The sequence below is a fragment of the Oncorhynchus nerka genome, linkage group LG4, assembly GCF_034236695.1.
Source record: "Oncorhynchus nerka isolate Pitt River linkage group LG4, Oner_Uvic_2.0, whole genome shotgun sequence".
Taxonomy (NCBI): Eukaryota; Metazoa; Chordata; class Actinopteri; order Salmoniformes; family Salmonidae; genus Oncorhynchus; species Oncorhynchus nerka.
In genome coordinates, this window is record NC_088399.1 from 102,872,656 (window position 1) to 102,896,045 (window position 23,390).

The 23,390-nt window shown below is 49.4% G+C and overlaps 1 protein-coding gene across 1 annotated transcript in view; it reads right to left on the reverse strand.

Annotated features, from left to right (window-relative positions):
• LOC135571560 (protein FAM91A1-like) overlaps positions 1 to 23,390 on the reverse strand; it is an 85,415-nt gene that overhangs the window by 40,390 nt on the left and 21,635 nt on the right. Inside the window, exons 6-10 of the mRNA XM_065018164.1 lie at positions 21,744 to 21,892; positions 16,959 to 17,093; positions 15,670 to 15,783; positions 15,168 to 15,240; positions 14,792 to 14,938 (exon numbers count right to left, since the gene is read on the reverse strand). Coding sequence (XP_064874236.1) covers positions 14,792 to 14,938; positions 15,168 to 15,240; positions 15,670 to 15,783; positions 16,959 to 17,093; positions 21,744 to 21,892 — 618 coding nt within the window. The remainder of the gene's footprint in view (positions 1 to 14,791; positions 14,939 to 15,167; positions 15,241 to 15,669; positions 15,784 to 16,958; positions 17,094 to 21,743; positions 21,893 to 23,390) is intronic.

Genomic DNA, 23,390 nt, shown 5'->3' on the forward strand with positions numbered 1-23,390 from the left:
GGCCATCGTTACCTCGCTGGTACCATTAAACCAGACTGATGGCCATCGTTACCTCGCTGGTACCATTAAACCAGACTGATGGCCATCGTTACCTCGCTGGTACCATTAAACCAGACTGATGGCTATCGTTACCTCACTGGTACCATTATACCAGACTGATGGCTATCGTTACATCACTGGTACCATTAAACCAGACTGGTGGCTATCGTTACCTCACTGGTACCATTAAACCAGACTGATGGCTATCGTTACCTCGCTGGTACCATTAAACCAGACTGATGGCCATCGTTACCTCGCTGGTACCATTAAACCAGACTGATGGCTATCGTTACCTCACTGGTACCATTATACCAGACTGATGGCTATCGTTACATCACTGGTACCATTAAACCAGACTGATGGCTATCGTTACCTCACTGGTACCATTAAACCAGACTGATGGCTATCGTTACCTCACTGGTACCATTAGACCAGACTGATGGCTATCGTTACCTCACTGGTACCATTAAACCAGACTGATGGCCATCGTTACCTCGCTGGTACCATTAAACCAGACTGATGGCTATCGTTACCTCGCTGGTACCATTAAACCAGACTGATGGCCATCGTTACCTCGCTGGTACCATTAAACCAGACTGATGGCTATCGTTACCTCACTGGTACCATTAAACCAGACTGATGGCTATCGTTACCTCACTGGTACCATTAAACCAGACTGATGGCTATCGTTACCTCGCTGGTACCATTAAACCAGACTGATGGCCATCGTTACCTCGCTGGTACCATTCAACCAGACTGATGGCTATCCTTACCTCACTGGTACCTTAACACCATTAAACCAGACTGATGGCCATCGTTACCTCGCTGGTACCTTAACACCATTAAACCAGACTGATGGCCATCGTTACCTCGCTGGTACCATTAAACCAGACTGATGGCCATCGTTACCTCGCTGGTACCATTAAACCAGACTGATGGCCATCAATACCTCGCTGGTACCATTAAACCAGACTGATGGCCATCGTTACCTCATTGGTACGTTAACACCATTAAACCAGACTGATGGCTATCCTTACCTCACTGGTACTTTAACACCATTAAACCAGACTGATGGCCATCATTACCTCACTGGTACCTTAACACCATTAAACCAGACTGATGGCTATCGTTACCTCACTGGTACCTTAACACCATTAAACCAGACTGATGGCTATCGTTACCTCACTGGTACGTTAACACCATTAAACCAGACTGATGGCTATCCTTACCTCACTGGTACGTTAACACCATTAAACCAGACTGATGGCTATCGTTACCTCACTGGTACCATTAAACCAGACTGATGGCCATCCTTACCTCACTGGTACCTTAACACCATTAAACCAGACTGATGGCTATCCTTACCTCACTGGTACCATTAAACCAGACTGATGGCTATCCTTACCTCACTGGTACCTTAACACCATTAAACCAGACTGATGGCTATCGTTACCTCACTGGTACGTTAACACCATTAAACCAGACTGATGGCTATCGTTACCTCACTGGTACCTTAACACCATTAAACCAGACTGATGGCTATCGTTACCTCGCTGGTACCATTCAACCAGCCTGATGGCTATCCTTACCTCACTGGTACCTTAACACCATTAAACCAGACTGATGGCCATCGTTACCTCGCTGGTACCATTAAACCAGACTGATGGCCATCGTTACCTCGCTGGTACCATTAAACCAGACTGATGGCCATCAATACCTCGCTGGTACCATTAAACCAGACTGATGGCCATCGTTACCTCATTGGTACGTTAACACCATTAAACCAGACTGATGGCTATCCTTACCTCACTGGTACTTTAACACCATTAAACCAGACTGATGGCTATCCTTACCTCACTGGTACGTTAACACCATTAAACCAGACTGATGGCCATCATTACCTCACTGGTACCTTAACACCATTAAACCAGACTGATGGCTATCGTTACCTCACTGGTACCTTAACACCATTAAACCAGACTGATGGCTATCGTTACCTCACTGGTACGTTAACACCATTAAACCAGACTGATGGCTATCCTTACCTCACTGGTACGTTAACACCATTAAACCAGACTGATGGCTATCGTTACCTCACTGGTACCTTAACACCATTAAACCAGACTGATGGCCATCATTACCTCACTGGTACCATTAAACCAGACTGATGGCCATCCTTACCTCACTGGTACCTTAACACCATTAAACCAGACTGATGGCTATCCTTACCTCACTGGTACCATTAAACCAGACTGATGGCTATCCTTACCTCACTGGTACCTTAACACCATTAAACCAGACTGATGGCTATCGTTACCTCACTGGTACGTTAACACCATTAAACCAGACTGATGGCTATCGTTACCTCACTGGTACCTTAACACCATTAAACCAGACTGATGGCTATCGTTACCTCGCTGGTACCATTCAACCAGACTGATGGCTATCCTTACCTCACTGGTACCTTAACACCATTAAACCAGACTGATGGCTATCCTTACCTCACTGGTACCATTAAACCAGACTGATGGCTATCCTTACCTCACTGGTACCTTAACACCATTAAACCAGACTGATGGCTATCGTTACCTCACTGGTACGTTAACACCATTAAACCAGACTGATGGCTATCGTTACCTCACTGGTACCTTAACACCATTAAACCAGACTGATAGCTATCGTTACCTCACTGGTACCATTAAACCAGACTGATGGCTATCGTTACCTCGCTGGTACCATTAAACCAGACTGATGGCTATCGTTACCTCGCTGGTACCATTAAACTAGACTGATGGCTATCGTTACCTCGCTGGTACCATTAAACCAGACTGATGGCTATCGTTACCTCGCTGGTACCATTCAACCAGACTGATGGCTATCCTTACCTCACTGGTACCTTAACACCATTAAACCAGACTGATGGCCATCGTTACCTCGCTGGTACCATTAAACCAGACTGATGGCCATCGTTACCTCGCTGGTACCATTAAACCAGACTGATGGCCATCAATACCTCGCTGGTACCATTAAACCAGACTGATGGCCATCGTTACCTCATTGGTACGTTAACACCATTAAACCAGACTGATGGCTATCCTTACCTCACTGGTACTTTAACACCATTAAACCAGACTGATGGCCATCATTACCTCACTGGTACCTTAACACCATTAAACCAGACTGATGGCTATCGTTACCTCACTGGTACGTTAACACCATTAAACCAGACTGATGGCTATCCTTACCTCACTGGTACGTTAACACCATTAAACCAGACTGATGGCTATCGTTACCTCACTGGTACCTTAACACCATTAAACCAGACTGATGGCCATCATTACCTCACTGGTACCATTAAACCAGACTGATGGCCATCCTTACCTCACTGGTACCTTAACACCATTAAACCAGACTGATGGCTATCCTTACCTCACTGGTACCATTAAACCAGACTGATGGCTATCCTTACCTCACTGGTACCTTAACACCATTAAACCAGACTGATGGCTATCGTTACCTCACTGGTACGTTAACACCATTAAACCAGACTGATGGCTATCGTTACCTCACTGGTACCTTAACACCATTAAACCAGACTGATAGCTATCGTTACCTCACTGGTACCATTAAACCAGACTGATGGCTATCGTTACCTCGCTGGTACCATTAAACCAGACTGATGGCTATCGTTACCTCGCTGGTACCATTAAACCAGACTGATGGCTATCGTTACCTCGCTGGTACCATTAAACCAGACTGATGGCCATCGTTACCTCGCTGGTACCATTAAACCAGACTGATGGCTATCCTTACCTCACTGGTACCTTAACACCATTAAACCAGACTGATGGCTATCCTTACCTCGCTGGTACCATTAAACCAGACTGATGGCTATCGTTACCTCGCTGGTACCATTACACCAGACGGATGGCTATCCTTACCTCACTGGTACCTTAACACCATTAAACCAGACTGATGGCTATCGTTACCTCGCTGGTACCATTAAACCAGCCTGATGGCTATCCTTACCTCACTGGTACCTTAACACCATTAAACCAGACTGATGGCTATCCTTACCTCACTGGTACCATTAACACCATTAAACCAGACTGATGGCTATCCTTACCTCACTGGTACCTTAACACCATTAAACCACACTGATAGCTATCGTTACCTCGCTGGTACCATTAAACCAGACTGATGGCCATCGTTACCTCGCTGGTACCATTAAACCAGACTGATGGCTATCCTTACCTCACTGGTACCTTAACACCATTAAACCAGACTGATGGCTATCCTTACCTCGCTGGTACCATTAAACCAGACAGATGGCTATCGTTAGCTCGCTGGTACCATTCAACCAGACTGATGGCTATCCTTACCTCACTGGTACCTTAACACCATTAAACCAGACTGATGGCCATCGTTACCTCGCTGGTACCATTAAACCAGACTGATGGCCATCGTTACCTCGCTGGTACCATTAAACCAGACTGATGGCCATCGATACCTCGCTGGTACCATTAAACCAGACTGATGGCCATCGTTACCTCGCTGGTACCATTAAACCAGACTGATGGCCATCGTTACCTCGCTGGTACCATTAAACCAGACTGGTGGCCATCGTTACCTCGCTGGTACCATTAAACCAGACTGATGGCCATCGTTACCTCGCTGGTACCATTAAACCAGACTGATGGCCATCGTTACCTCGCTGGTACCATTAAACCAGACTGATGGCCATCGTTACCTCGCTGGTACCATTAAACCAGACTGATAGCCATCAATACCTCGCTGGTACCATTAAACCAGACTGATGGCCATCGTTACCTCGCTGGTACCATTAAACCAGACTGATGGCCATCGTTACCTCGCTGGTACCATTAAACCAGACTGGTGGCCATCGTTACCTCGCTGGTACCATTAAACCAGACTGATGGCCATCGTTACCTCGCTGGTACCATTAAACCAGACTGATGGCCATCGTTACCTCGCTGGTACCATTAAACCAGACTGATGGCTATCGTTACCTCACTGGTACCATTATACCAGACTGATGGCTATCGTTACATCACTGGTACCATTAAACCAGACTGGTGGCTATCTTTACCTCACTGGTACCATTAAACCAGACTGATGGCTATCGTTACCTCACTGGTACCATTAGACCAGACTGATGGCTATCGTTACCTCACTGGTACCATTAAACCAGACTGATGGCTATCGTTACCTCGCTGGTACCATTAAACCAGACTGATGGCTATCGTTACCTCGCTGGTACCATTAAACCAGACTGATGGCCATCGTTACCTCGCTGGTACCATTAAACCAGACTGATGGCTATCGTTACCTCACTGGTACCATTAAACCAGACTGATGGCTATCGTTACCTCACTGGTACCATTAAACCAGACTGATGGCTATCGTTACCTCGCTGGTACCATTAAACCAGACTGATGGCCATCGTTACCTCGCTGGTACCATTCAACCAGACTGATGGCTATCCTTACCTCACTGGTACCTTAACACCATTAAACCAGACTGATGGCCATCGTTACCTCGCTGGTACCTTAACACCATTAAACCAGACTGATGGCTATCCTTACCTCGCTGGTACCATTAAACCAGACTGATGGCTATCGTTACCTCGCTGGTACCATTCAACCAGACTGATGGCCATCCTTACCTCACTGGTACCATTAAACCAGACTGATGGCCATCAATACCTCGCTGGTACCATTAAACCAGACTGATGGCCATCGTTACCTCATTGGTACGTTAACACCATTAAACCAGACTGATGGCTATCCTTACCTCACTGGTACTTTAACACCATTAAACCAGACTGATGGCCATCATTACCTCACTGGTACCTTAACACCATTAAACCAGACTGATGGCTATCGTTACCTCACTGGTACCTTAACACCATTAAACCAGACTGATGGCTATCGTTACCTCACTGGTACGTTAACACCATTAAACCAGACTGATGGCTATCCTTACCTCACTGGTACGTTAACACCATTAAACCAGACTGATGGCTATCGTTACCTCACTGGTACCTTAACACCATTAAACCAGACTGATGGCCATCATTACCTCACTGGTACCATTAAACCAGACTGATGGCCATCCTTACCTCACTGGTACCTTAACACCATTCAACCAGACTGATGGCTATCCTTACCTCACTGGTACCATTAAACCAGACTGATGGCTATCCTTACCTCACTGGTACCTTAACACCATTAAACCAGACTGATGGCTATCGTTACCTCACTGGTACGTTAACACCATTAAACCAGACTGATGGCTATCGTTACCTCACTGGTACCTTAACACCATTAAACCAGACTGATGGCTATCGTTACCTCGCTGGTACCATTCAACCAGACTGATGGCTATCCTTACCTCACTGGTACCTTAACACCATTAAACCAGACTGATGGCCATCGTTACCTCGCTGGTACCATTAAACCAGACTGATGGCCATCGTTACCTCGCTGGTACCATTAAACCAGACTGATGGCCATCAATACCTCGCTGGTACCATTAAACGAGACTGATGGCCATCGTTACCTCATTGGTACGTTAACACCATTAAACCAGACTGATGGCTATCCTTACCTCACTGGTACTTTAACACCATTAAACCAGACTGATGGCCATCATTACCTCACTGGTACCTTAACACCATTAAACCAGACTGATGGCTATCGTTACCTCACTGGTACCTTAACACCATTAAACCAGACTGATGGCTATCGTTACCTCACTGGTACGTTAACACCATTAAACCAGACTGATGGCTATCCTTACCTCACTGGTACGTTAACACCATTAAACCAGACTGATGGCTATCGTTACCTCACTGGTACCTTAACACCATTAAACCAGACTGATGGCCATCATTACCTCACTGGTACCATTAAACCAGACTGATGGCCATCCTTACCTCACTGGTACCTTAACACCATTAAACCAGACTGATGGCTATCCTTACCTCACCGGTACCATTAAACCAGACTGATGGCTATCCTTACCTCACTGGTACCTTAACACCATTAAACCAGACTGATGGCTATCGTTACCTCACTGGTACGTTAACACCATTAAACCAGACTGATGGCTATCGTTACCTCACTGGTACCTTAACACCATTAAACCAGACTGATAGCTATCGTTACCTCACTGGTACCATTAAACCAGACTGATGGCTATCGTTACCTCGCTGGTACCATTAAACCAGACTGATGGCTATCGTTACCTCGCTGGTACCATTAAACCAGACTGATGGCTATCGTTACCTCGCTGGTACCATTCAACCAGACTGATGGCTATCCTTACCTCACTGGTACCTTAACACCATTAAACCAGACTGATGGCCATCGTTACCTCGCTGGTACCATTAAACCAGACTGATGGCCATCGTTACCTCGCTGGTACCATTAAACCAGACTGATGGCCATCAATACCTCGCTGGTACCATTAAACCAGACTGATGGCCATCGTTACCTCATTGGTACGTTAACACCATTAAACCAGACTGATGGCTATCCTTACCTCACTGGTACTTTAACACCATTAAACCAGACTGATGGCCATCATTACCTCACTGGTACCTTAACACCATTAAACCAGACTGATGGCTATCGTTACCTCACTGGTACCTTAACACCATTAAACCAGACTGATGGCTATCGTTACCTCACTGGTACGTTAACACCATTAAACCAGACTGATGGCTATCCTTACCTCACTGGTACGTTAACACCATTAAACCAGACTGATGGCTATCGTTACCTCACTGGTACCTTAACACCATTAAACCAGACTGATGGCCATCATTACCTCACTGGTACCATTAAACCAGACTGATGGCCATCCTTACCTCACTGGTACCTTAACACCATTAAACCAGACTGATGGCTATCGTTACCTCACTGGTACGTTAACACCATTAAACCAGACTGATGGCTATCGTTACCTCACTGGTACCTTAACACCATTAAACCAGACTGATAGCTATCGTTACCTCACTGGTACCATTAAACCAGACTGATGGCTATCGTTACCTCGCTGGTACCATTAAACCAGACTGATGGCTATCGTTACCTCGCTGGTACCATTAAACCAGACTGATGGCTATCGTTACCTCGCTGGTACCATTAAACCAGACTGATGGCCATCGTTACCTCGCTGGTACCATTAAACCAGACTGATGGCTATCCTTACCTCACTGGTACCATTAACACCATTAAACCAGACTGATGGCTATCCTTACCTCACTGGTACCTTAACACCATTAAACCACACTGATAGCTATCGTTACCTCGCTGGTACCATTAAACCAGACTGATGGCCATCGTTACCTCGCTGGTACCATTAAACCAGACTGATGGCTATCCTTACCTCACTGGTACCTTAACACCATTAAACCAGACTGATGGCTATCCTTACCTCGCTGGTACCATTAAACCAGACAGATGGCTATCGTTAGCTCGCTGGTACCATTCAACCAGACTGATGGCTATCCTTACCTCACTGGTACCTTAACACCATTAAACCAGACTGATAGCTATCGTTACCTCACTGGTACCATTAAACCAGACTGATGGCTATCGTTACCTCGCTGGTACCATTAAACCAGACTGATGGCTATCGTTACCTCGCTGGTACCATTAAACCAGACTGATGGCTATCGTTACCTCGCTGGTACCATTAAACCAGACTGATGGCCATCGTTACCTCGCTGGTACCATTAAACCAGACTGATGGCTATCCTTACCTCACTGGTACCTTAACACCATTAAACCAGACTGATGGCTATCCTTACCTCGCTGGTACCATTAAACCAGACTGATGGCTATCGTTACCTCGCTGGTACCATTAAACCAGACGGATGGCTATCCTTACCTCACTGGTACCTTAACACCATTAAACCAGACTGATGGCTATCGTTACCTCGCTGGTACCATTAAACCAGCCTGATGGCTATCCTTACCTCACTGGTACCTTAACACCATTAAACCAGACTGATGGCTATCCTTACCTCACTGGTACCATTAACACCATTAAACCAGACTGATGGCTATCCTTACCTCACTGGTACCTTAACACCATTAAACCACACTGATAGCTATCGTTACCTCGCTGGTACCATTAAACCAGACTGATGGCCATCGTTACCTCGCTGGTACCATTAAACCAGACTGATGGCTATCCTTACCTCACTGGTACCTTAACACCATTAAACCAGACTGATGGCTATCCTTACCTCGCTGGTACCATTAAACCAGACAGATGGCTATCGTTAGCTCGCTGGTACCATTCAACCAGACTGATGGCTATCCTTACCTCACTGGTACCTTAACACCATTAAACCAGACTGATGGCCATCGTTACCTCGCTGGTACCATTAAACCAGACTGATGGCCATCGTTACCTCGCTGGTACCATTAAACCAGACTGATGGCCATCAATACCTCGCTGGTACCATTAAACCAGACTGATGGCCATCGTTACCTCGCTGGTACCATTAAACCAGACTGATGGCCATCGTTACCTCGCTGGTACCATTAAACCAGACTGGTGGCCATCGTTACCTCGCTGGTACCATTAAACCAGACTGATGGCCATCGTTACCTCGCTGGTACCATTAAACCAGACTGATGGCTATCCTTACCTCACTGGTACCTTAACACCATTAAACCAGACTGATGGCTATCCTTACCTCACTGGTACCTTAACACCATTAAACCACACTGATAGCTATCGTTACCTCGCTGGTACCATTAAACCAGACTGATGGCTATCGTTACCTCGCTGGTACCATTAAACCAGCCTGATGGCTATCCTTACCTCACTGGTACCTTAACACCATTAAACCAGACTGATGGCTATCCTTACCTCACTGGTACCATTAACACCATTAAACCAGACTGATGGCTATCCTTACCTCACTGGTACCTTAACACCATTAAACCAGACTGATGGCTATCGTTACCTCACTGGTACCATTAGACCAGACTGATGGCTATCGTTACCTCACTGGTACCATTAAACCAGACTGATGGCCATCGTTACCTCGCTGGTACCATTAAACCAGACTGATGGCTATCGTTACCTCGCTGGTACCATTAAACCAGATTGATGGCTATCGTTACCTCACTGGTACCATTAAACCAGACTGATGGCTATCGTTACCTCACTGGTACCATTAAACCAGACTGATGGCTATCGTTACCTCGCTGGTACCATTAAACCAGACTGATGGCCATCGTTACCTCGCTGGTACCATTAAACCAGACTGATGGCTATCCTTACCTCACTGGTACCTTAACACCATTAAACCAGACTGATGGCTATCCTTACCTCGCTGGTACCATTAAACCAGACTGATGGCTATCGTTACCTCGCTGGTACCATTAAACCAGACTGATGGCTATCCTTACCTCACTGGTACCTTAACACCATTAAACCAGACTGATGGCTATCGTTACCTCGCTGGTACCATTAAACCAGCCTGATGGCTATCCTTACCTCACTGGTACCTTAACACCATTAAACCAGACTGATGGCTATCCTTACCTCACTGGTACCATTAACACCATTAAACCAGACTGATGGCTATCCTTACCTCACTGGTACCTTAACACCATTAAACCAGACTGATGGCTATCGTTACCTCACTGGTACCATTAGACCAGACTGATGGCTATCCTTACCTCACTGGTACCATTAAACCAGACTGATGGCCATCGTTACCTCGCTGGTACCATTAAACCAGACTGATGGCTATCGTTACCTCGCTGGTACCATTAAACCAGACTGATGGCCATCGTTACCTCGCTGGTACCATTAAACCAGATTGATGGCTATCGTTACCTCACTGGTACCATTAAACCAGACTGATGGCTATCGTTACCTCACTGGTACCATTAAACCAGACTGATGGCTATCGTTACCTCGCTGGTACCATTAAACCAGACTGATGGCCATCGTTACCTCGCTGGTACCATTAAACCAGACTGATGGCTATCCTTACCTCACTGGTACCTTAACACCATTAAACCAGACTGAAGGCTATCCTTACCTCACTGGTACCTTAACACCATTAAACCAGACTGATGGCTATCCTTACCTCGCTGGTACCATTAAACCAGACTGATGGCTATCGTTACCTCACTGGTACCTTAACACCATTAAACCAGACTGATGGCTATCGTTACCTCGCTGGTACCATTAAACCAGACTGATGGCTATCCTTACCTCACTGGTACCTTAACACCATTAAACCAGACTGATGGCTATCCTTACCTCACTGGTACCATTAAACCAGACTGATGGCTATCCTTACCTCACTGGTACCTTAACACCATTAAACCAGACTGATGGCTATCGTTACCTCACTGGTACGTTAACACCATTAAACCAGACTGATGGCTATCGTTACCTCACTGGTACCTTAACACCATTAAACCAGACTGATAGCTATCGTTACCTCACTGGTACCATTAAACCAGACTGATGGCTATCGTTACCTCGCTGGTACCATTAAACCAGACTGATGGCTATCGTTACCTCGCTGGTACCATTAAACCAGACTGATGGCTATCCTTACCTCACTGGTACCATTAACACCATTAAACCAGACTGATGGCTATCCTTACCTCACTGGTACCTTAACACCATTAAACCAGACTGATAGCTATCGTTACCTCGCTGGTACCATTAAACCAGACTGATGGCCATCGTTACCTCGCTGGTACCATTAAACCAGACTGATGGCCATCGTTACCTCGCTGGTACCATTAAACCAGACTGGTGGCCATCGTTACCTCGCTGGTACCATTAAACCAGACTGGTGGCCATCGTTACCTCGCTGGTACCATTAAACCAGACTGATGGCCATCGTTACCTCACTGGTACCATTAAACCAGACTGATGGCCATCGTTACCTCGCTGGTACCATTAAACCAGACTGATGGCCATCGTTACCTCGCTGGTACCATTAAACCAGACTGGTGGCCATCGTTACCTCGCTGGTACCATCAAACCAGACTGATGGCTACTGGTACCATTAAACCAGACTGGTGGCCATCGTTACCTCGCTGGTACCATTAAACCAGACTGATGGCCATCGTTACCTCACTGGTACCATTAAACCAGACTGATGGCTATCGTTACCTCACTGGTACCATTAAACCAGACTGATGGCTATCGTTACCTCACTGGTACCATTAAACCAGACTGATGGCTATCGTTACCTCACTGGTACCATTAAACCAGACTGATGGCTATCGTTACCTCACTGGTACCATTAAACCAGACTGATGGCTATCGTTACCTCGCTGGTACCATTAAACCAGACTGATGGCCATCGTTACCTCACTGGTACCATTAAACCAGACTGATGGCTACTGGTACCATTAAACCAGACTGATGGCTACTGGTACCATTAAACCAGACTGATGGCTGTTCTTTTGCATTGGATGTCACACTTCTGGTGAAAGGTGGCAGAGCTGGAGCGGTGTTTGTCAGACCACAAGACATCCCGAAAATCGGTCTTCACACGAACAAACGGTTTGGCCCCTCTATGGAAAGATGAGACTCTCGCGAACACGACGGTGTTCTCCGTTTTACTCTATGACCCCCACAAGTCAAATCAAATCAAAATCAAATCAAATTTATTTATATAGCCCTTCGTACATCAGCTGATATCTCAAAGTGCTGTACAGAAACCCAGCCTAAAACCCCAAACAGCAAACAATGCAGGTGTAAAAGCACAAGTGTCCCGGGACTCGTCGTAATTCAGCACAGCTGATCTGCCAACTTCTGTCTGTAGCGTCCCAACAGTGTGGGCAACACACTAATATGGAAAGGTGAGACTCGAACGAACATGTTGAACGTTTTGCTGTAGGACGCCCACAACAAGACTCATCTGAAGGTCCCCCGGTACCAGTTTAAAAAATGAAGGGAATTATATATTAAGAGAGTTTAGTGCCAATAATATATGTTGTTCTATGTAGTGAATCTGTTATTCAATGCATTTGTCCGGGCAAATAGATACAATTCAATTTTTCATCAAATATATATATTTTTTCATACTTCAAGGGCTCTTAAACTTCATAATCAAATGGCTAAATGGGTTTGACATTCTTAAAATAATTCCATATAGCTTAGTAGAACTCCTGGTCTAAAGTAGTGCACTATATATGGAACAGGGAAGTGCACTATATAGGAAATAGAGTGCTATTTTAAACCTGCCAGTGAGCCAGAGGAAGGTTGTCCACTTGTAGTCATTCTGTCTCTGCTTTGGCCAAGAAGCTCCATGTTGGCTGGAGACAGAGTTGTCTGGAGCAGAACCCAGGATACCAACCAGACTGCCCTCCAGTTTAGGGAGCAGAACCCAGGATACCAACCAGACTGCCCTCCAGTTTAGGGAGCAGAACCCAGGATACCAACCAGACTGCCCTCCAGTTTAGGGAGCAGAACCCAGGATACCAACCAGACTGCCCTCCAGTTTAGGGAGCAGAACCCAGGATACCAACCAGACTGCCCTCCAGTTTAGGGAGCAGAGGATACCCCAGGATACCAACCAGACTGCCCTCCAGTTTAGGGAGCAGAACCCAGGATACCAACCAGACTGCCCTCCAGCTTAGGGAGCAGAACCCAGGATACCAACCAGACTGCCCTCCAGCTTAGGGAGCAGAACCCAGGATACCAACCAGACTGCCCTCCTCATTAATTATGGGTCTCCAGCTTAGGGAGCAGAACCCAGGATGCCAACCAGACTGCTCTCCTCATTAGTTATGGGTCTCCAGTTTAGGGAGCAGAACCCAGGATACCAACAAGACTGCCCTCCAGTTTAGGGAGCAGAACCCAGGATACCAACCAGACTGCCCTCCAGTTTAGGGAGCAGAACCCAGGATACCAACCAGACTGCCCTCCTCATTAGTTCTGGGTCTCCAGTTTAGGGAGCAGAACCCAGGATGCCAACCAGAATGCCCTCCTCATTAGTTCTGGGTCTCCAGTTTAGGGAGCAGAACCCAGGATGCCAACCAGACTGCTCTCCTCATTCGTTCTGGGTCTCCAGTTTAGGGAGCAGAACCCAGGATGCCAACCAGACTGCCCTCCTCATTAATTCTGGGTCTCCAGCTTAGGGAGCAGAACCCAGGATGCCAACCAGACTGCTCTCCTCATTAGTTATGGGTCTCCAGTTTAGGGAGCAGAACCCAGGATGCCAACCAGACTGCCCTCCTCATTAATTATGGGTCTCCAGCTTAGGGAGCAGAACCCAGGATGCCAACCAGACTGCTCTCCTCATTAGTTATGGGTCTCCAGTTTAGGGAGCAGAACCCAGGATGCCAACCAGACTGCCCTCCTCATTAGTTCTGGGTCTCCTGCTTCTTCAGGGCCAGGAGTCTTTCCCATCCACCTGAGTTTCTCCTGGCCAGGTGCTGCTTAGCAGATAGTTAGTGCATCAATACCTTGGTAAATGTCACTGAAAAGACACAGTAACCTTCCTCCTGTCCACCCTACCCTGTTACTGTTACCCACCTGCCATCAGACCTACTCCCACCCTGCACCACTACCCACCCCTGCCGTCTGATCCTACCCCCAATCCCACCCCGGTCCTTCACTCCACTCACCCCTGCCGTCTGATCCTACCCCTAATCCCACCCTCCACTCACCCCTGCCGTCTGATCCTACCCCCAACCCCACCCCGGTCCTCCACTCCACTCACCCCTGCCGTCGGAGCTCTCGCTGGCCCTCCTGCGGTGCCTGCTGTTGGGGTTGAGCATGGTGATGTAACCACACTGGTGCTCCAGATCCACCTTCTCCCTCAGCAGCAGCAGGGCCTTGTGGACACACATGTTGGAGAAGGAGAACTCTGTGGGAGGGGGGGCAGAAAGGGTTCAACTAGGTTTACGCAGAAAGATTTGTATATCAACTCTTACATGTGATACCTCCAACGTGTCACTTCTTGTAGTCAACCAAATTCAAAAGAAGAGAGGGCTTGAGAAAGCAACAGGTCTCTGACTTGATCAGATACGATCATCAGTTCTGCAGGCTCAGATAGATAGCAGTGCATCAAATACAGCAGCTTGAGAACCAGCTACCTCCTTTGAGATCCTCCCGGTCAAACGGGAAGGGGACGTGAACTGTCTCTCCATGACCCTGCAGCCCATGGCCCTGTGGACCCAGAGAGACTTCCGTTAGAAACCTGTGTGTGTGGTTCAATTATATATATTTTTATTTAACCTTTATTTAACTAGGCAAGTCAGTGAAGAACACATTTTTATTTATAATGACTGCCTACACCGGCCAAACTCGGACAACGCTGGGCCAATTCTGCGCCGCCCTATGGGACTCCCGATCACGGCCGGTTGTGATACAGCCTGGAATCGAACCAGGCTGTCTGTAGTGACGCCTCTAGCACTGAGATGTAGTACCTTAGACCGCTGAACCAGGGTCTTTAGTGACGCCTCTAGCACTGAGATGCAGAGCCTTAGACCACTGTGATACAGCCTGGAATCGAACCAGGGTCTGTAGTGACGCCTCTAGCACTGAGATGCAGCGCCTTAGACCACTGAACCACTCGGGTGTGTATGTGTCTCTTACCTGTATGAGTACAGCGGAGTGTGTGAGGGCGTCATTGAGCATGGTCAGCACGTTAGACGAAGGTACCACACCAGGGTCGTGACCCCAGGAAGTGATCAGCAACCTGTCATAGACCTGGAACTCATACAACATATTAATCACCAGGGATCCTCACAACCAGAGAAACTGTATTTTGATGCAATAATTGGTTTACTGGAGTTTGTCTTTCTGATGACTGGTAGAAGGCTTAACAGCAAGGACCAGCGGTCGCCCAAAGTCCTAGACTAAGACAGAAGTTCTCCATTGAATTATATTTTTAGTCCAAGACAAAGATTAACGTATGTCTGTGAAACCAGTCCACAGAATATTGGACAGTTAAAACTGACCTGGAAGCAGTCTGGTAGTTTCTATAGACTGACCTGGAAGCAGTCTGGTAGTTTCTATAGACTGACCTGAAAGCAGTCTGGTAGTTTCTATAGACTGACCTGGAAGCAGTCTGGTAGTTTCTACAGACTGACCTGAAAGCAGTCTGGTAGTTTCTATAGACTGACCTGAAAGCAGTCTGGTAGTTTCTATAGACTGACCTGGAAGCAGTCTGGTAGTTTCTATAGACTGACCTGAAAGCAGTCTGGTAGTTTCTATAGACTGACCTGGAAGCAGTCTGGTAGTTTCTATAGACTGACCTGGAAGCAGTCTGGTAGTTTCTATAGACTGACCTGAAAGCAGTCTGGTAGTTTCTATAGACTGACCTGGAAGCAGTCTGGTAGTTTCTATAGACTGACCTGGAAGCAGTCTGGTAGTTTCTATAGACTGACCTGGAAGCAGTCTGGTAGTTTCTATAGACTGACCTGGAAGCAGTCTGGTAGTTTCTATAGACTGACCTGGAAGCAGTCTGGTAGTTTCTATAGACTGACCTGGAAGCAGTCTGGTAGTTTCTATAGACTGACCTGGAAGCAGTCTGGTTGTTTCTATAGACTGACCTGGAAGATATCTGGTAGTTTCTATAGACTGACCTGGAAGTAGTCTGGTAGTTTCTATAGACTGACCTGGAAGCAGTCTGGTAGTTTCTATAGACTGACCTGAAAGCAGTCTGGTAGTTTCTATAGACTGACCTGGAAGCAGTCTGGTAGTTTCTATAGACTGACCTGGAAGCAGTCTGGTAGTTTCTATAGACTGACCTGGAAGCAGTCTGGTAGTTTCTATAGACTGACCTGGAAGCAGTCTGGTAGTTTCTATAGACTGACCTGGAAGATATCTGGTAGTTTCTATAGACTGACCTGGAAGCAGTCTGGTAGTTTCTATAGACTGACCTGGAAGATATCTGGTAGTTTCCGGAGCCGGGAGCCCTTGGACAGCAGCAGCGAGGGAGGACCCTGGCCCGTCACATGGTACAGATAGAGCTTGAACCAGATGGAGCTCACCTCGGGGATGGCTGGCCCAATGTGCTGCAAGGGGAACAACAACACCATTAATGAATGTATGGTTGAATAGGGACAGGAAAAAACACATGCAACTTTATGTACCATTACCTCAGTCTGATTAGCTGGATCCCAGCCAAGGATGGGGTCAGCTCAGTGTTCAATTCAATCCATCAACCAAGGATGGGGTCAGCTCAGTGTTCAATTCAATCCATCAACCAAGGATGGGGTCAGCTCAGTGTTGAATTCAATCCATCAACCAACAAAGTTTATTGAATGTACAAGAATTTACAAGCCTGATCCTCCCTCCTGACTGGTACTGATCCTCCCTCCTGACTGGTACTGATCCTCCCTCCTGACTGGTACTGATCCTCCCTCCTGACTGGTACTGATCCTCCCTCCTGACTGGTACTGATCCTCCCTCCTGACTGGTACTGATCCTCCCTCCTGACTGGTACTGATCCTCCCTCCTGACTGGTACTGATCCTCCCTCCTGACTGGTACTGATCCTCCCTCCTGACTGGTACTGATCCTCCCTCCTGACTGGTACTGATCCTCCCTCCTGACTGGTACTGATCCTCCCTCCTGACTGGTACTGATCCTCCCTCCTGACTGGTACTGATCCTCCCTCCTGACTGGTACTGATCCTCCCTCCTGACTGGTACTGATCCTCCTGACTGGTACTGGTCCTCCCTCCTGACTGGTACTGGTCCTCCCTCCTGACTGGTACTGATCCTCCCTCCTGACTGGTACTGATCCTCCCTCCTGACTGGTACTGATCCTCCTGACTGGTACTGGTCCTCCCTCCTGACTGGTACTGGTCCTCCCTCCTGACTGGTACTGATCCTCCTGACTGGTACTGATCCTCCCTCCTGACTGGTACTGATCCACCCTCCTGACTGGTACTGATCCTCCCTCCTGACTGGTACTGATCCTCCCTCCTGACTGGTACTGATCCACCCTCCTGACTGGTACTGATCCTCCCTCCTGACTGGTACTGATCCTCCTGACTGGTACTGGTCCTCCCTCCTGACTGGTACTGGTCCTCCCTCCTGACTGGTACTGATCCTCCCTCCTGACTGGTTCTGATCCTCCCTCCTGACTGGTTCTGATCCACCCTCCTGACTGGTACTGATCCTCCCTCCTGACTGGTACTGATCCTCCCTCCTGACTGGTACTGATCCTCCCTCCTGACTGGTACTGATCCTCCCTCCTGACTGGTACTGATCCTCCCTCCTGACTGGTACTGATCCTCCCTCCTGACTGGTACTGATCCTCCCTCCTGACTGGTACTGATCCTCCCTCCTGACTGGTACTGATCCACCCTCCTGACTGGTACTGATCCACCCTCCTGACTGGTACTGATCCTCCCTCCTGACTGGTACTGATCCTCCCTCCTGACTGGTACTGATCTTCCCTCCTGGTACTGATCCTCCTGACTGGTACTGATCCTCCCTCCTGACTGGTACTGATCCTCCCTCCTGACTGGTACTGATCCTCCCTCCTGACTGGTACTGATCCACCCTCCTGACTGGTACTGATCCTCCTGACTGGTACTGATCCTCCCTCCTGTCTGGTACTGATCCTCCCTCCTGACTGGTACTGATCCTCCCTCCTGACTGGTACTGATCCTCCCTCTTGAATGGTACTGATCCTCCCTCCTGACTGGTACTGATCCTCCCTCCTGACTGGTACTGATCCACCCTCCTGACTGGTACTGATCCTCCCTCCTGACTGGTACTGATCCTCCCTCCTGACTGGTACTGATCCTCCCTCCTGGTACTGATCCTCCCTCCTGACTGGTACTGATCCTCCCTCCTGACTGGTACTGGTCCACCCTCCTGACTGGTACTGATCCTCCTGACTGTGTACTGATCCTCCCTCCCGACTGGTACTGATCCTCCCTCCCGACTGGTACTGATCCTCCCTCCCGACTGGTACTGATCCTCCCTCCCGACTGGTACTGATCCTCCTGACTGGTACTGATCCTCCCTCCTGACTGGTACTGATCCTCCCTCCTGGTACTGATCCTCCCTCCTGGTACTGATCCTCCCTCCTGGTACTGATCCTCCCTCCTGACTGGTACTGATCCTCCCTCCTGACTGGTACTGATCCGCCCTCCTGACTGGTACTGATCCGCCCTCCTGACTGGTACTGATCCACCCTCCTGACTGGTACTGATCCACCCTCCTGACTGGTACTGATCCTCCCTCCTGACTGGTACTGATCCTCCTGACTGGTACTGATCCTCCCTCCTGACTGGTACTGATCCTCCCGACTGGTACTGATCCTCCCTCCTGACTGGTACTGATCCTCCCTCCTGACTGGTACTGATCCTCCTGACTGGTACTGATCCTCCCTCCTGACTGGTACTGATCCTCCCTCCTGACTGGTACTGATCCTCCCTCCTGACTGGTACTGATCCTCCCTCCTGACTGGTACTGATCCTCCCTCCTGACTGGTACTGATCCTCCCTCCTGACTGGTACTGATCCTCCCTCCTGACTGGTTCTGATCCTCCCTCCTGACTGGTACTGATCCTCCCTCCTGACTGGTTCTGATCCTCCCTCCTGACTGGTTCTGATCCACCCTCCTGACTGGTACTGATCCACCCTCCTGACTGGTACTAATCCTCCCTCCTGACTGGTACTGATCCTCCCTCCTGACTGGTACTGATCCTCCCTCCTGACTGGTACTGGTCCACCCTCCTGACTGGTACTGATCCTCCCTCCTGACTGGTTCTGATCCTCCCTCCTGACTGGTACTGATCCTCCCTCCTGACTGGTACTGATCCTCCCTCCTGACTGGTACTGATCCTCCCTCCTGACTGGTACTGATCCTCCCTCCTGACTGGTACTGATCCTCCCTCCTGGTACTGATCCTCCCTCCTGGTACTGATCCTCCCTCCTGACTGGTACTGATCCTCCTGACTGGTACTGATCCTCCCTCCTGACTGGTACTGATCCACCCTCCTGACTGGTAGTGATCCTCCTGACTGGTACTGATCCTCCCTCCTGACTGGTACTGATCCTCCCTCCTGACTGGTACTGATCCTCCCTCCTGACTGGTACTGATCCTCCCTCCTGACTGGTACTGATCCTCCCTCCTGACTGGTACTGATCCTCCCTCCTGACTGGTACTAATCCTCCCTCCTGACTGGTACTGATCCTCCTGACTGGTACTGATCCTCCCTCCTGACTGGTACTGATCCTCCTGACTGGTACTGATCCTCCCTCCTGACTGGTACTGATCCTCCCTCCTGACTGGTACTGATCCTCCCTCCTGACTGGTACTGATCCTCCCTCCTGACTGGTACTGATCCTCCCTCCTGACTGGTACTGATCCTCCCTCCTGACTGGTACTGATCCTCCCTCCTGACTGGTACTGATCCTCCCTCCTGACTGGTACTGATCCTCCCTCCTGACTGGTACTGATCCTCCCTCCTGACTGGTACTGATCCTCCCTCCTGGTACTGATCCTCCCTCCTGACTGGTACTGATCCTCCCTCCTGACTGGTACTGATCCTCCCTCCTGACTGGTACTGATCCTCCCGACTGGTACTGATCCTCCTGACTGGTACTGATCCTCCCTCCTGACTGGTACTGATCCTCCCTCCTGACTGGTACTGATCCTCCCTCCTGACTGGTACTGATCCTCCCTCCTGACTGGTACTGATCCTCCCTCCTGACTGGTACTGATCCTCCCTCCTGACTGGTACTGATCCTCCCTCCTGACTGGTACTGATCCTCCCTCCTGACTGGTACTGATCCTCCCTCCTGACTGGTACTGATCCTCCCTCCTGACTGGTACTGATCCACCACGGCAACATGTCCTGTTAGTCAGAGAGACAGGATTGGCAACATGTCCTGTTAGTCAGAGAGACAGGTTGGCAACATGTCCTGTTAGTCAGAGAGACAGGATTGGCAACATGTCCTGTTAGTCAGAGAGACAGATTGGCAACATGTCCTGTTAGTCAGAGAGACAGGATTGGCAACATGTCCTGTTAGTCAGAGAGACAGGATTGGCAACATGTCCTGTTAGTCAGAGAGACAGGATTGGCAACATGTCCTGTTAGTCAGAGAGACAGGATTGGCAACATGTCCTGTTAGTCAGAGAGACAGGATTGGCAACATGTCCTGTTAGTCAGAGAGACAGGATTGGCAACATGTCCTGTTAGTCAGAGAGACAGGATTGGCAACATGTCCTGTTAGTCAGAGAGACAGGATTGGCAACATGTCCTGTTAGTCAGAGAGACAGGATTGGCAACATGTCCTGTTAGTCAGAGAGACAGGTTGGCAACATGTCCTGTTAGTCAGAGAGACAGGATTGGCAACATGTCCTGTTAGTCAGAGAGACAGGCTCGGCCACACAACACTGATGAATGAACAGAAAAACAAGTTAGCCTGTTTTCCTCTGTGTGTGTGTGTCTCTATGTGTGTGTGTGTGTGTGTGTGTCTCTATGTGTGTGCACGCGGGCACGCACTGGGCAGCGTGCACTGAGATTGATCCAACCCAGACTACAGGGCTGGGGAGAGAGGCACACAACACAAGTTAGCCTGTAGTTGTATAGGACACACACACACACACACAAACAACAGGCTCTAGTCAGAGACAGAGGAGCAGCCAGCGTTGCCCGGGGTGGTGAGAGGAGGGGCTGTGAAGAGGGACCAGTGTGTACCTGAGGCGTGCAGCTGCTGATAGGTCGTATCTCGTTGCTGAGCGGTGCCATGGAGACCAGGAGTTTGTAGTTCTTGTTGAGGACACGGCTGCAGGTGGCCTGGTCTAGACCCAGCAGACTCTCACAGCGGAGCATGTCTAGGGGGAGGCCTGGGGGGGGTCAATCACACACACGGACCAATCAGACCCAGCAGACTCTCACAGCAAAGCATGTCTAGAGGGAGGCCTGGGGGGTCAATCACACACACGGACCAATCAGATGCAGCAGACTCTCACAGCAGAGCATGTCCAGGGGGAGGCCTGGGGGGTCAATCACACACACGGACCAATCAGACCCAGCAGACTCTCACAGCGAAGCATGTCTAGGGGAGGCCTGGGGGTCAATCACACACACGGACCAATCAGATGCAGCAGACTCTCACAGCAGAGCATGTCCAGGGGAGGCCTGGGGGTCAATCACACACACGGACCAATCAGACCCAGCAGACTCTCACAGGGGGGTCAATCACACACACGGACCAATCAGATGCAGCAGACTCTCACAGCAGAGCATGTCTAGAGGAGGCCTGGGGGGGGTCAATCACACACACGGACCAATCAGACCCAGCAGACTCTCACAGGGGGGTCAATCACACACACGGACCAATCAGATGCAGCAGACTCTCACAGCAGAGCATGTCCAGGGGAGGCCTGGGGGTCAATCACACACACGGACCAATCAGATGCAGCACTCTCTCACAGGGGGGGGTCAATCACACACACGGACCAATCAGACCCAGCAGACTCTCACAGCAGAGCATGTCCAGGGGAGGCCTGGGGGGGGTCAATCACACACACGGACCAATCAGATGCAGCAGACTCTCACAGCAGAGCGAGGCCTGGGGACGGAGGAGAGGTTGGATGGGGACAGACCGAGGAGAGGTTGGATGGGGACGGACCGAGGAGAGGTTGGATGGGGACGGACCGAGGAGAGGTTGGATGGGGACGGACCGAGGAGAGGTTGGATGGGGACGGACCGAGGAGAGGTTGGATGGGGACGGACCGAGGAGAGGTTGGACGGGGACCGAGGAGAGGTTGGGTGCGGACCGAGTAGAGGTTGGGTGGGGACCGAGGAGAGATTGGGTGGGGACCGAGGAGAGGTTGGATGGGGACGGACCGAGGAGAGGTTGGATGGGGACGGACCGAGGAGAGGTTGGATGGGGACGGACCGAGGAGAGGTTGGATGGGGACGGACCGAGGAGAGGTTGGATGGGGACGGACCGAGGAGAGGTTGGATGGGGACGGACCGAGGAGAGGTTGGATGGGGACGGACCGAGGAGAGGGTGGATGGGGACCGAGGAGAGGTTGGGTGGGGACCGAGGAGAGGTTGGGTGGGGACCGAGGAGAGGTTGGGTGGGGACCGAGGAGAGGTTGGGTGCGGACCGAGGAGAGGTTGGGTGGGGACCGAGGAGAGGTTGGGTGGGGACCGAGGAGAGGTTGGATGGGGACCGAGGAGAGGTTGGGTGGGGACCGAGGAGAGATTGGATGGGGACCGAGGAGGGTTGGGTGGGGACCGAGGAGAGGTTGGGTGGGGACCGAGGAGAGGTTGGGTGCGGACCGAGTAGAGGTTGGGTGGGGACCGAGGAGAGGTTGGGTGGGAACCGAGGAG